The following is a 12,996-nucleotide window of genomic DNA, read 5'->3' on the forward strand; positions in this document are numbered from 1 at the left end:
CCTCTCCCCTCCCTGGCTTATGTGCCAGTATCGCTTGTAGAGAACAGGACCTGAGCTTTTGAAAAATGTTCTAGCCTTCCTTTCTCTGATAAATAGATTTCATCTAGCAGCTTTCCCTTCTAGCCATTCCAGATATCAGTGGCTTCAGGTGTGAACTAATCCAGTAGCCCTAGAGAGATGTGTTTCCTCTGCTGCTGATGCACTGGGGATGGGAGTGTAGGTGTGTATGTGACTGGATTGAGCAGGAAAGTCCTGTGTTTCCTGTGGAAAGGGCATAGTTTCTACAGAGCCTGAAAGGCAGCTACTTGCAGGAATAAGGAGAGTTATGGATTGGAAATGAAGGGGCCTTGCTGTGAACCTGGCTCAACTACTGTGTGAGTTTGGGCACGTGACCTCTCTGGGCCTCAGCTTCTTCATTTATAAAATGGAGCGGGGTGGGGGAGCCCAGCTGTGCACTAAGAAAGCCTTTCAACCCTGACACTGTTAAGTATGTGTACTTTGCCCCTTCCCCAGGGAGCTATTCCAGTTTCTCATACGTAGGCAAAGGGTCCAGTAAGTTCAGTCCCTGGTTGGGTAGTAAGTCCCAGAAAGACTGGGCCTATCTGTCCCACATACCATGACCATTCTAATCTTCCTGAAGAACAGCTTCATTTTATGATGCCTCCTGCTCAAATTCTTGGTGATTCCATACTGCTTACTGGAAAAATCCATCATTCCTTTGCGGGACGTTTGAACTTCCAAGACTTGGCCCATGTCACCTATCCAGCTTCATGCCTTGCCATCACTCAGAGATGCAGGTGTGGAAAGTCAGAGACCCAATTTTTAATCCCAGCTTCACCTTGCAGTTCTGTGACTATAGGCAAGTTTTGTAACCTCTTTGGGCCCCATATGTAAAATGAATATGATAAAATACTAGTTCATCAATTTGATTTGAAACATCATTACAATTGAGAAAGGTAATTGAATTTTAGCTCACTCTCTTTCCCTTCCCCAACTAATGCATATCATGTCCTTGGGAATAGGAATTGTACACTTCTTTTATATCCTCACAATGCTTAGCATAAAGTCCTCCACAGAGCAAATGCTCAATAAATATTTGATGAGTTGATGTTTTGGCTGTTTCAGAAGTTATCTAAGATAAGCTGTAACATTTGCTTTTCTTTTGCAGTTTGCCCAGCTGGTCGCCATCTACAAAACACTGGGAGGAGAAAAGTTCCCTCTCATTGAACAGACATACTACCCCAACCACAAAGAGATGGTAAGTGGCTCAGTGGGGACATTAGTCTTTCTGCTATTTTCATTTTGCACTTAGCCACCTGGTTATTGTGGGGCTCTGAAAAGGGCCTCAGCATCTCAACCCCAAAGACGCCACTGGGGTTGAACTATAGAACTTATGTGACTGGAATAACTAGATTTTAGCTGACAGCCTCTTTTCAAATATTGGAGATAGAACAGGGAAGAACAGGAGTAAGGACAGTTTAATCAAGCTGAGAGAATAACAAACTTCTGGACCAACAATCAGATCTCACTGCTTTTGAGTCCCAGCCCTGGCTGTGCCACTTGTCATTGAACAAGCTACATTTCCTCACTGTGTGCAGTTTCCAGTAAGACGGTCAAGTGGGCATATTTATCCCTGCACAGGATATTCTAATATGGTACAGACACAATTTAAGTGAGATTGATTAAGTAATAGCTTCTGGGAAAGTGTGAAGCACTCTACTAGATGTAAGGCATTGCTCCTACTATTATTAATCCCCTGACTCTCCCATTCACCTGGTGCTTCCACAACTGTGATAAGGCTGGGTTAACACTGACTTCTCTGAGGCCATCCTAGTAAGTCAGAAGGAGCAGAGAGATGGGACGGTTGGTTGCTAAGGAGGCTATTGCCAATGTTTTTCCTGTGCAGGGACCTGGAGCTCAAACTCCCTTCTTCTTCCCTGTCCCCACACCCTCTGCCCCAGGCTGGTGTGATCAATTAGTGATCTTGCTTAACCCACCCATGGAGACTCCCTGCGAAGCATTCCAAGTGGAACAGAGATTATGTTTGTCCCCGCCTCCCCACTTCCTTGGCCAAAAGGGGTCTCCATTTACACCATTTCTGCAAATCAAGAGCCTTCTTCTGACACATTGTGCATGGCCCTCCTCACCAGCAGACCACATATCAAAAAACAACCTTGGGCCTTGAAAAGAACCATCTCTGTCATCTTTGCCAGAGCTTCCCCAGGGAGAAGCTCTGAAACTTTAAGCTCTTGTCCTTAACCTAGAGGCCAATATCAGGACTTTTCCTTTCAGGGCAAGCCAGGAAGCCTTGCAGAGGCTGAGGAGCTCTGAGGGTCCTTTGGTTGGGGAATCTCAGGGAGCCCAGGACACAATGGTGAGAGTACTCAGCTGAAGGGTACAGGGGGCTCTCTGGGGATCAAAGCTGGCTTTTTCCTGTTGTAGCATCTGGCAGGGCTGGCCGCTGGAAAAAAACTGCCTTAATTGCCAGGTATATTCCCTACTTACCGTCCTTTCCCCTCAAGGGCCTTTGTGTTATTTCTCTCCGGTGCTCTATCCTGAAATTTGTCCTCAAAAGAGGACCACCTCTCTGTGGTGTAAAAAGCCAGCAAAGGGGGATTTCAACTCTATAAGAAAAAGGCTTTGTGGCTTTTAAAACGTTCTGAAATAGGAATGAAGATGTTAGTAATTTAAAAGAGACAGAAGAGAAGCCTTATGGACATCAGTTGAGGGCATTAAGGATAATTAACTTGGAGAGGTAGTACCTATTCTGAGACAGTGCATTCTTATTCAAAGAGGTGTGCTAACCAGGTGGGACCCTCTGCCAGAAATGGTATAGAGGGGATAACAGCATTGGGAGGCAGGTTAGGCCATTCTAACTCTCACATTGAGTGATTCTGTGTCCCCCAAATGACTCCCCCAAACAGATGAAAGTGTATCAGAGGATTAGGATGAGATAGGGGAAGTAGAGGATACACAGCCACAGTATGTTGTTGTTTTCATTCCCACCAGTCAGCCTGTTTATGATGCTGTCAAACTACCTTCTGGTATTGTACATCTCAAGGGTATACCATCTCATATGTATGACATTCACCATTTCTCCCCTACCAGATCGATTAAGACAAAGGAAAACACATTTTCCTGGGGAGGAAAGGGAATAGTCCTGGCTTTAGAAAACAGACTAAGCCAGAAGAAACACTTGCAGTTAACAGCTACAAGGCTAGACTAATGGGGTTTGGGAGGCAGGGGCAACAGGCTGAGAGCAGGGTGGAAAAGTCATGGCCCCTTCCCTGCCTTGACAGTGGCCAGACTGTCCACTTGGCACTTCTTATTAGCTGGCAGCAAGAGGTCAGGTGGTAATGGCCAAAGCTCTGCAGGGGAGGAGAACCGGCTTGATCTTCAGGACTCTTGAACGGATGTGATGGTCACTGGTCCCTACTAGGGCTGGACGATGTCAACAAACTCCTTCCTGAGAGGCAGGTGGCCCTGGTACCAGCTGCAGGTGCCGTCAACATGCTTCATACAGACATAATGCTGAGCCTGGTAACCATAGAGCTTTCGTTCCAACAGCCAGTCTGTCCAGAGGCACTCGTTAGGGGCCAAGATGGTACAGGGTACTGTGTAGCAGGTGGTGATCTAGAGTTATGACCACACAACATTAAAGTGAGTAGGGTGTCCTTCTTTTTCCATTGCTGCCTTTCAGATTCCTACATACCTTTCCAGCCCATCTCAAATGCCCCCTATCTTATCAAGCCTTTCCTAGTCCCCAATCTTCCCCTGGATTCTCCTTCCCCAAGGTTCCCCATATTCAATATTGCCACTTAGTGGCATCTCTGGAGTCAGACAGCTCTGAGGGTCCTTACTCTACCACTGACCTTGAGCAAGCCACTTCACTTGCCAGAGCTTGCATTTCTTCACCTTAAAATGGAAATCTTAATTCTTCATAAATAGGTTTTGGAGACTAAATTAAACATTTACAGTAAATTTACTATTACAGTGGCTGGCAAAGAATAGACTCTTTAAAGGGTGGCTGTATTACAGTTATCTCGGTCTGCCTCCTGTGATGGCCACGTTCCCAGCCAAAGTGTAAGTACTTTGAGATCAGGGCCTGTAGACTGTATTGCTTTCTCCAACTTCATACAGTGCCTGATCCATGGCAGATCTCAAGTATAGTCTAGTAAGTGAATAAATTCATGCATGAATGAAGGCTCAGAACCCTTCCCCCATCCCTAAAGACTTTGGAAATGGGCATTCCCTTACTTGGCAGCCACAGTTCAGATGGTAGTGATGATTCAGACTTTCCCTCTGCACCAAGGACAGGTCCTCCCAGGGCTCGATGTAGTTGCACAGATGGATGAAGACTTTTCCATCACTGAGGACCTGACCTTCAAGGGGAGATGGAGAAGAGTCAAGCATCAGGATTCTTCTCCTGGAGCTCCAGGGGCCCAGGTCCTTGAAGAGCCCAGAATTGCAGCCTCCCCAATGACTTTTTGGTGGCAGTGGTGTCATGGGGCTCAATGAAGGGACCAAAATATAAAACTACTATAATCTTTCTAGCAAAAAGATAAGCAGATTATGTTTGTATGAGGCAGAGTTGTGGGATCTGGTGAAGGCCTTTTCGTTTAGCATGGTACAGAGAGAAGAATGTGGTCTTTAAAGTCAAAGTCTGTGTGGGACCCCCCTTTTCTGTCATTTACTAGCTGAATGATCTTAAGGAAGTTGTATAACCTCTCAGCTGGAAGATGAAAATTATAAAGTTGTCAGATTAAATGAGAGATTGTCTGTAAAGTTCCCAGCACAGTTGTGGTCCCACAGAAGATATTCAATAAATAATAGATCCCTTCCCCTTTCCAGTCCTTCCCAGCATCTGCACAGGCCAGTCTCCTGCTCTAGGTTGGTGAGTCTTTTACCTTCCCCATAGGAAATTTCCCCCTTTTTACCTATGAAGCTCCTTTTCACCTTTCAAAGACCCTTTCAGTGCCACCTCAAAGCCATCTCTGACCACCTAGCCCATACCTCTTTTAGAACCTCAGTCGCTTAATCATTTACTCACTCAGTGACTACTGTGATCTAGTACCGGGAATACAGATAGAAAAATGACAGGATCTCTGCTCCCAAGGAGCTTAGAAATGACTAGGGTAGATAGATAAGTAGGGGGAAATTACACTATTGTGTGGTTCTATGCAAAGTGCAGTAGAAGAAAAAAGGAACATAAAATTATTTCCATCTATGGAAGGGATGTGGGGCAAGGAAGATGTCTCAGAGGAGACTGTGCTTGCATTGGGCCTTGAAGGGATGAGTGGGAGTCCACCTACCAGACAGGTTGGGGGAAGGGCTTCCTGTCATTGCCACTATCCTGTGCAGAGGCCTGGCAGCATACCTTCTGCAACCGCGGGTAACTGAGTTCAGCTCTTGGGAAAGTGAGGGGCTGGGAACTGATACTGACAAAGCTAGAGAGGGCAGCAGTGTTCTGGTCACAAAGAGCTTTCAACACCAGGCAAAGGAGCTTGTGCCTTCTCCTGTAGGACCTGGGCGCCATTGATAACTTTTCTTAGACTATTTTTTGTCATTTCTCCCCACCCTCAGTTAGACTTGACCTCCCTGAAGGCAGAGAACATGTTTCCTCATTTCCCCTGCTGTACCTCCATGCCTAGCAGCGGGCTAGACACACAGAGGGCAGGTGCTTAGGAAGGAGGTGGGATAATAGAGTTTCAAAGGGCCTGGTCTGCCAGACCTGGGAACTGCAGGGCTCAGTGGTGTGTCCTGCCTCTGCCTCTTCCATCCAGGAGCTCCTCAGTTCTGTACAATTCCACATCCTCAGAGCTGGGAAGCCCTTATCATTATAGCCTCCAGTGCCTATGACTCATCGAGAGCCATGTCTGGACAGTGAACTCTTTTGAGGACTGTGCCTTGTTATTGAATCTCCACTCTCCTGGCCAAGGCATGGCAGTGACTAAGTGGTCATTCATTGCTGAATATGTGGATAGATAGTGGAATCCCTTCACCTGTTCCCTCCCCCACTGCTGTGCTTTTTCTTTCCCTTGCTTTCTTTCTAAATCTTGTTTTATGTTTTCAGGCCAGTTTAGATCCCACTTACACAATGAAGCTTCCCTGATAGTTCACAACTACCAAATAGTTCAGTTCCCTGAACTCCAAAATAATTTAATGTTGCATTCATTTATGGAGTCATATTCTTGTGTGATTCTTTAACTGTTCTATCCCAACCAATTCAGTATGGAAGAATCCTGCCTGGGCCCAAGTTCACAGAGACAGAACTATGTTAGACTCAAGCTCCTGTTAGGTCCTGTGCAAAAGGCAGAGTTGACCTGCAAGGAGCAGTTTTACAGAGGGGATTTTGACTCAAGTTGCCAAAAATCTTATACTAATTTAAACTATTTGAAAAATGGAAGCAGCTGCCCTATACTGGGTGAGCAACCTGTCTTTAAAATAGTGAAACAGTGGCCAGGATCACTGTAATAAGAACTCTTACATTGAAAGGGAGGTTACAGGGCTCCTCCTAACCCAGAGGTTGTCTGTCACTAACACAGCTCTATTTTATGCCCAAGAAAATGCCACCTGGCTCAGCCTATTGCCCAAAGAAGACCCTGGCTCCTTTCTCACTACCTCCCCTAGGGCAGAATCTATTAAGGCCTTGCTGGTCTTTTAACTTACCAGTCAAGAGATACTGCTTCTGGCTGTTGGCTTCTAGTTTCACACCACAGAGGGAAGAGTCAAAAGGCGTATAGATATACCGAACATCCTTGACTTTCTCAAACCCTTTGAACATCTGACAGGCAATTACAAAAAAAGGCAATATTGGGTCAGTGAGTGTACTGTATATATTAACAGGCAAAAACCTCTCACTTCTCAGCCTAAAAATTTAAGCAAAAGTCTAGTTCAGGATTTTGTGTCCTCAGATGTCCCTACTGGGTTATTTTCTCTCTTAAAAATAAAAATAAAATAAAAAAATAAACACCTAAACCTTGGTTTATTCCAGTAGGTACCTGTAGTGGCACCATACACCAGCAGCTGTGGGACCAGATGGACGCTGAGGCCCTCCCCTGCAATATCCCTGGGATTCTATGGGCTCTGCCTCCAAATCTCATCCAGTTCCACTTCAGCATCTAGACCCAAGGATCACTGAGCCAGGCCACCTGAAAGCTACCAGCCCTCCCAGAACACAGACCCCACTTCCTCCATCAGCCTTAGGGGCTACACATCCCAGCCTGCCCCCATGTACCTTTATCTGTTTGATTTCATACCGGAGCATTTTTTCAGTGTCAGCAGGGTCTGCACTGGCAGGAACTACCTTCTCACTGGAGATTTTGGCCCGAATCACTGCATAAGAAGAGAAAAGAGGGAACCTTTAGCAGCTGGTGGGGGCAATACACCTGAGGTCTGGATGATCCAGGGTCCCTGAAGAAGTCTATAGGGAGGGTGGTTCTTGGTTTTGATGTGGCTGTGTTGTGAGCAACGTGATGTGTGAGAAGGGGGACCTGGAAACACCTCCCCTGCAGTCACTGGAAGTTCCAAACCCCTCAGGCTTATTAGGTCCTATAACTGCTAAGCTCTTTCTGCCTTTTGAACCAGTTAGTCTGGAGAACTCTAGTTCTCCATTAGCCATTTGTGCAGTGGGACACAGAGTAGGAGTCAGAGTAGAGAAGGGAGGAGAAGCCCCTTCAGGGCAGTTGGTGTGAAGTTTATCTATTGCTGTGGTCAAGGCCTCTCATCCCGCCTACAGTTGATATTAGTAAATGTTTATTGAATTCATAAATGTTCTGACCCTGCACTGAGGTATTGCATCTCTTGCCATTTGAGCATTAATAACCAAAAACTGTTGATGACGTTCTTCCTCTGTGCCTGGCCTTGCACTAGGCACTAGGCCCATAGATGTGATTAAGACAGGGTCCCCATCCTGCAGAGCTCTTGATCTAGTGGAGTGCACACTTGTAAAGAACAATAGCACAGCATAGTAGGAGCACTAAGACGGTTAGAAATGCTGAGGCGGCACCAAGGAGCCTGGGAGCCTGCAGAGAAGGGGAGAGACCTAAGTTAGCCCTTGAAGGATGAGTAGGAGTCTGCCAGGAATTTAAGGGTGTGAGGGAGGGTATTCCAGGCAGAGGGAAGAGAAAGGACAGAACGTGTGTGTTGCCGTAGGGGCTTGGTGGCAACCTCAGTTATAGGCCTGGACAGACACGGGTAGTTATAATGTAAGCCCTCTCCCCTCCCCTTTCTGTCCCTAGTCTAGTAGTTCAGAATAATCATCAGATAGCTCAGGTGACACCTTGTGTAGTGACACTCCATAATTGCAGTATGGCCAGAGTGAGGGAGGTCGCTATGGAAGTCCCTGATGCAATCTTCATTTCCTTATGAATCAGTCAAGTTCTGCGCTTGCAAGGTTGCTATGGCGCCTGGTCCTTCTTGACCCATCAGCCTCAGCAAGAGGCAACCGGTAAGAATTTGAGCTCCTCCCTTTTCCTCTGGACTCCTGGTGTATTGTTGGCCAGATACTAATCCCCCACAACCACCCCCTGCTGTGGACCTCGGGGGACCTCGGACTCACCAAGTGTCGAGTGGCAGATGTGCTGCTGAGGGTGCGCCGGGGCGCAGCTGCATGCCTCACCCAGCCCCGGGGGCCGCAGCAACGCCAGCAGCCGCAGCAACAGCACCCAGCTCGGCGCGGGCCGAGGGCTCCCAGGCATGACACTGCAGATCCCCTACTGAGGCTGTGAGGTCTGTCGGACCGAACAGCCCCAACAGGGCTCCTTCCCAAGGCCGTCGTGCCCCTCGCCCCAGGCTTTATGAGGTGGCCCTAAGGGCCAATCCCGCCCCGATGGGCTCCGCCTTCCTTTGGCTCTAGGCCACCCGCGGAGGCATGACCCGAGGCTCTTCCGACCTGCATACTCAGTAAGATGCAGAGGGAAGCCAGGAAAGAGGCCCTGGCCTCTGTTTCCCTGCCTAAGTCATGAAGCGATCTGGAAACAGAGGGAAAGCACTGAGAGAGGGGATGGTGTCAAGGGCAGAAAGACAGAAAGAGCCACAAAGACAAATGCATGAGGACAGAAAAACTGAGGGCTGTGATTCAGGCAGAAAGAACAAGAGTGAGGAGAGGCACAGACAGAAAGAGTGAGACAGGCAGAGTCCCAGAGAGGCAGACAGAATTACAACAGGCAAAAGAGACAGTGACAGAGAAGGACGGACCCCTTGCTGAGCTGCACGCTGGGAATGAGACGAGCTACTCAGGGCTTCTTTCAGCTGCAGGAAGTGCTTTCAATGCCCTATTTATGAGGCTCCAAAGCAACAGCAAACAGTAATAGAACAGGACAGAAAAAGTTGGGGTGTGTGTGTCTTGGCTCTGTTGCCTGGGGGGTGGGGAGAGATGTCAAAGAAGCAGCCAGTGCTTTAGAAACCCTTTCTCACTCCCAGAGCCTCAGACTCTCCAGATAGCTGGAGACAGTGCTCTTGGTATACAAAACACAAAGTGTCCCATCACTGAGGGCAAACCTTGGACCTCAAAGCCCTCTCGAGGCCCTAGGCTATGCTGATTTTTATTGCATGTCCCTTCTCACTGGAGACTGTGTCATGTTCTAGAAGGTGGGACAGCTTAGAAAACAAAGAAGCAGGCTGGGCGTGGTGGCTCACACCTGTAATCCCAGCACTTTGGGAGGCTAAGGTGGGTTGATCACTTGAGGTGAGGAGTTCGAGATCACCCTGGCCATCATGGTGAAACTCCGTCCCTACTAAAAATACAAAAGTTAGCCGGGCGTGGTGGCCTACACCTGTAGTCCCAGGTACTCAGGAGGCTGAGGCAAGAGAATGGCTTGAACCCAGGAGGCGGAGGTTGCAGTGAGCTGAGATTGTGCCACTGCACTCCAGTCTGGGCGACAGAGTGAGACTCCGTCTCAAAAAAAAAAAAAAAAAAAGTAAAAGAAAAAACAAGCAGGGGACTTGTGGGTGACTGTGACCAGAGCCTTGTCTGCTGTTTGGACGTAGTGTTCCAAGCCTCCAAATCCCAAATCTCCATGGGATTGTTGCTGTGGGATGTTTCCACATGGTGCTGGACTGGATAGTGGGAGGCTGGGTTCCAATTCTGACTGTCACTATAGCTTTGTGACTTTTGCCTCTCTGGGCCTCAGTTTTTTCTTCATAAAGTAGAGTTGAACTACGTGATTTCTAAAGCCCTTTGAAGTTCTTCTTCCCATCCTTGACTGGCCTCAACCAGGAATGCTGAGATCCTCAGGCCAGATACCCCCAGTATCTGTTCAAATCTTAGTTCCCATAGGAGTCTGACTTTTCATCAGGGTCAACATTATTTCCTTCAAAGGATACCTTTTCGTTTTGATGCTGTTAGTGATGTTTGAAAAGAAGGAGATTGAAAGAGAGCTGAGTCTGACTGAAAGATGAAATGCCCAGGTTGGCATCCAGACTGGTTCTTCATACAATGTTCAGACCAAGATAGAGGCTGATGTACTATTTGAAGGGAGCTCAGAAAGCATCCCATCTGATCTCTTCATTGGACAGATGTGAAGGCTGAGGCCCAGTGAGATACAGTGACTTGTAGAAAGTCCGTGGCAGAGAGGACTAGAGTACTCGACTCCTGACATCTAGCCTAGTGCTCCTTCCACTCCACAATATTACTTCTTACATCACCATTTTGTAACAGCCTGAAATCTTGCCCTTAGAGGATAATCCTTCTTTTAAGTTTTTGTTGCTCCTCTGTTAAACTATGGCTACCTCAGTGTAGAGTTTGCTTCCTTAAGGATCTCTCTCCATTGATAAACATACTGAATTCTTCTATCGGCTCTCTTTCAAACCCCAAGCTGGGAAGAAATGGGCCTTCACATGCAAAGCCTTATTTGGTGGTGAGATTGGGGTATTGGTGAGCAGTGAAGAGTGTGAAAGAGGGAGAAAACAATCACGATCGTTACAGGAAAGCTGGGCCTTTGAAGGTTGTAGGTACCAAGAGGTACATGCTGACAGGGACATCAAGATGCCAAAGATGCGTTTTTAAAATTAAAATGCAGGTTTATTAAAGGACATCTACATATAGTAAAATTCACCCTTTCAGAGATAATTTCTTTTTTTAATTCTCTTTGTCTGAGGGCCAGTCCTGTCCAGGTTTTGTCTAATGCAGAGAAAATTGACAGTGCATTTTAAAGATGTAGGGTATACCAAATAAGAGAACAGGGTTCTTGTAGCACTGCCACTAACATGCTGTGTGACCCTGGGAAGTCACTGTCATTCCATGGGTCTCAGTTTTTCAATCTGTAAAGCAAGTAGATTGGACTAGTTCTTTAAAGAACCCTCCCAAGGGTATTCCCAAGAAAAATATGTGTAGGATTCCACAGAGAGATGGGCACATTCTGACAGTTTATTCCTTTCTCTTCTGATTTCAGCTGACACTGCCCACGTTCCCTGTGGTGGTGAAGATTGGCCACGCTCACTCAGGCATGGGCAAGGTGAGGCAGAGAGGCCTGCTGTGCTTCAGGGTTGAACCAAGAAGGGCAGTTTTCAGAGCGCCCATTTGTGAACTGCTATTCTCCCTCTGTCACTGATGAATTCTTTCCAAAGAGAAGATGATTTGCCACCTCTAAAGCCATGAGTGTCACCCAACCAGACCTCTTTCAGTAAGCAGAATGCAAGCCACCTGCTTGGTCCTCTGGGTCCTTTGCAGCAAGTGTGGCCCCCGAGTTCTGGGAAGGGAAGCTAGGGAGAAGGGGCCTCCTGGGGAGATGTGACACCCAGATAAGTGTCTGGATCAGATACATATTGGTGGGTTTGGAGGCTCAGGGCCCTTGTGACTTCTCAGTGTGTGTATGTGTGTGTCTCCCTTTCCCTCTTTCTGCCCTGCTCTAACATTAGGTCAAAGTGGAAAACCACTACGACTTCCAGGACATTGCCAGCGTGGTGGCTCTCACCCAGACCTATGCCACTGCAGAGCCTTTCATTGACTCCAAGTATGACATCCGGGTCCAGAAGATTGGCAACAACTACAAGGCTTACATGTGAGTAAGAGTGGGGTATGCCTTCTCCTTAGCCATGATGGAAAAGCTGAGCCTCCACATTGCAGCCAACTCTCAGTTTAACCTCTTCTGGCCCACAGGCAGATAACAGAGAGGGTGCCACTTAAGTCAGAGATTTTTTTACCTGGGTTCCTTTTAAGTCAGAGGAGGGGTCTGTGAACTAAGATGAGAAAATACATTAATATTCATTTTCACTTGCCTCTAAGGGAAATTTAGCTTTCTCTTCATTTTGAACAGAGACAACAGACTAAAGTAGTTACATGTACCTAGGAGTTTGTCACTAAAGGTGATTACTGATATTCTTATATCTTACTATAGTTGAGACAGATATCTCTATGGATTATTCTCATTCCTACTTTAAAATCGTGGTAGTTGTTAGACTTGCCACTACCTCCTGTTATTTAGAAACACATATTTTACTAATCACAGATTTGTTTAATATTTTTGATAACTCTAATTGGGTAGCTCTGGGATCCCATGTACTATCTTATACAGTTACACATCTTATATATTGTGTTCATTGGAAGGAATCCATAGGCTTCCCCAGACTGCCACAGCACAAAGTTAAAAAGTTCCTGATGTAGATATCGAGCACTGAAAATGCTACAGAGCATTAAAAGCCCAGTGCATGACTTCTCTATAACTGTCCATTTGCCGGGATGGAAAGTTAAAAATTTCCTGCATTAGAATTTAGCAAAGGAAAAGATTTCAAAACTACTTGACTTTCCCTAATATGCATAAAATGCAAGTGGCTTATAATTCCAATTTTGGAAATATTAATCCCCCACTTAAAAAAGTTTACAGTGGCCCGTGCCTGTAATCCCAGCACTTTGGGAGGCTGAGGCGGGCGGATCACGAGGTCAGGAGATCAAGACCATCCTGGCTAACACGGTGAAATCCCATCTCTACTAAAAAATACAAAGAAATTAGCCGGGCGTGGTGGTGGGCGCCTGTAGTCCCAGCTACTCACGAGGCT

The 12,996-nt window shown here is 46.8% G+C and overlaps 2 protein-coding genes across 3 annotated transcripts in view; one reads left to right on the forward strand and one right to left on the reverse strand.

The window, feature by feature from the left end:
* Positions 1–12,996, forward strand: part of SYN2 (synapsin II) — a 207,590-nt gene that overhangs the window by 165,449 nt on the left and 29,145 nt on the right. For both annotated transcript variants that reach the window (XM_058437271.1, XM_032149736.2), the window contains 3 exons: positions 1,169–1,258; positions 11,394–11,456; positions 11,860–12,002. In XM_058437271.1, the coding sequence (XP_058293254.1) occupies positions 1,169–1,258; positions 11,394–11,456; positions 11,860–12,002 (296 nt within the window). The remainder of the gene's footprint in view (positions 1–1,168; positions 1,259–11,393; positions 11,457–11,859; positions 12,003–12,996) is intronic.
* TIMP4 (TIMP metallopeptidase inhibitor 4) lies at positions 2,986–9,210 on the reverse strand. The gene is made up of 5 exons (XM_032149737.2): positions 8,561–9,210; positions 7,238–7,335; positions 6,670–6,784; positions 4,258–4,382; positions 2,986–3,633 (listed from the first exon to the last, which is right to left on the reverse strand). The coding sequence occupies exons 1-5, from the start codon at positions 8,697–8,699 to the stop codon at positions 3,436–3,438; spliced, it is 675 nt and encodes a 224-aa protein (XP_032005628.1). The 5' UTR covers positions 8,700–9,210; the 3' UTR covers positions 2,986–3,435.

This window comes from Hylobates moloch, unplaced genomic scaffold, assembly GCF_009828535.3.
Source record: "Hylobates moloch isolate HMO894 unplaced genomic scaffold, HMol_V3 SCAFFOLD_4, whole genome shotgun sequence".
Taxonomy (NCBI): Eukaryota; Metazoa; Chordata; class Mammalia; order Primates; family Hylobatidae; genus Hylobates; species Hylobates moloch.

What these genes read in the sequence shown, in the direction of transcription:
- TIMP4 (XM_032149737.2), bottom strand. Translation starts at nt 8,699, where the DNA reads ATGCCTGGGAGCCCTCGGCCCGCGCCGAGCTGGGTGCTGTTGCTGCGG. An exon ending in ATGAAATCAAACAGATAAAG is followed by an intron (nt 6,785 to 7,237) that starts GTACATGGGGGC and finishes ATTGCCTGTCAG; the next exon opens with ATGTTCAAAGGGTTTGAGAA. An exon ending in GAAGCAGTATCTCTTGACTG is followed by an intron (nt 4,383 to 6,669) that starts GTAAGTTAAAAG and finishes CTCCCCTTGAAG; the next exon opens with GTCAGGTCCTCAGTGATGGA.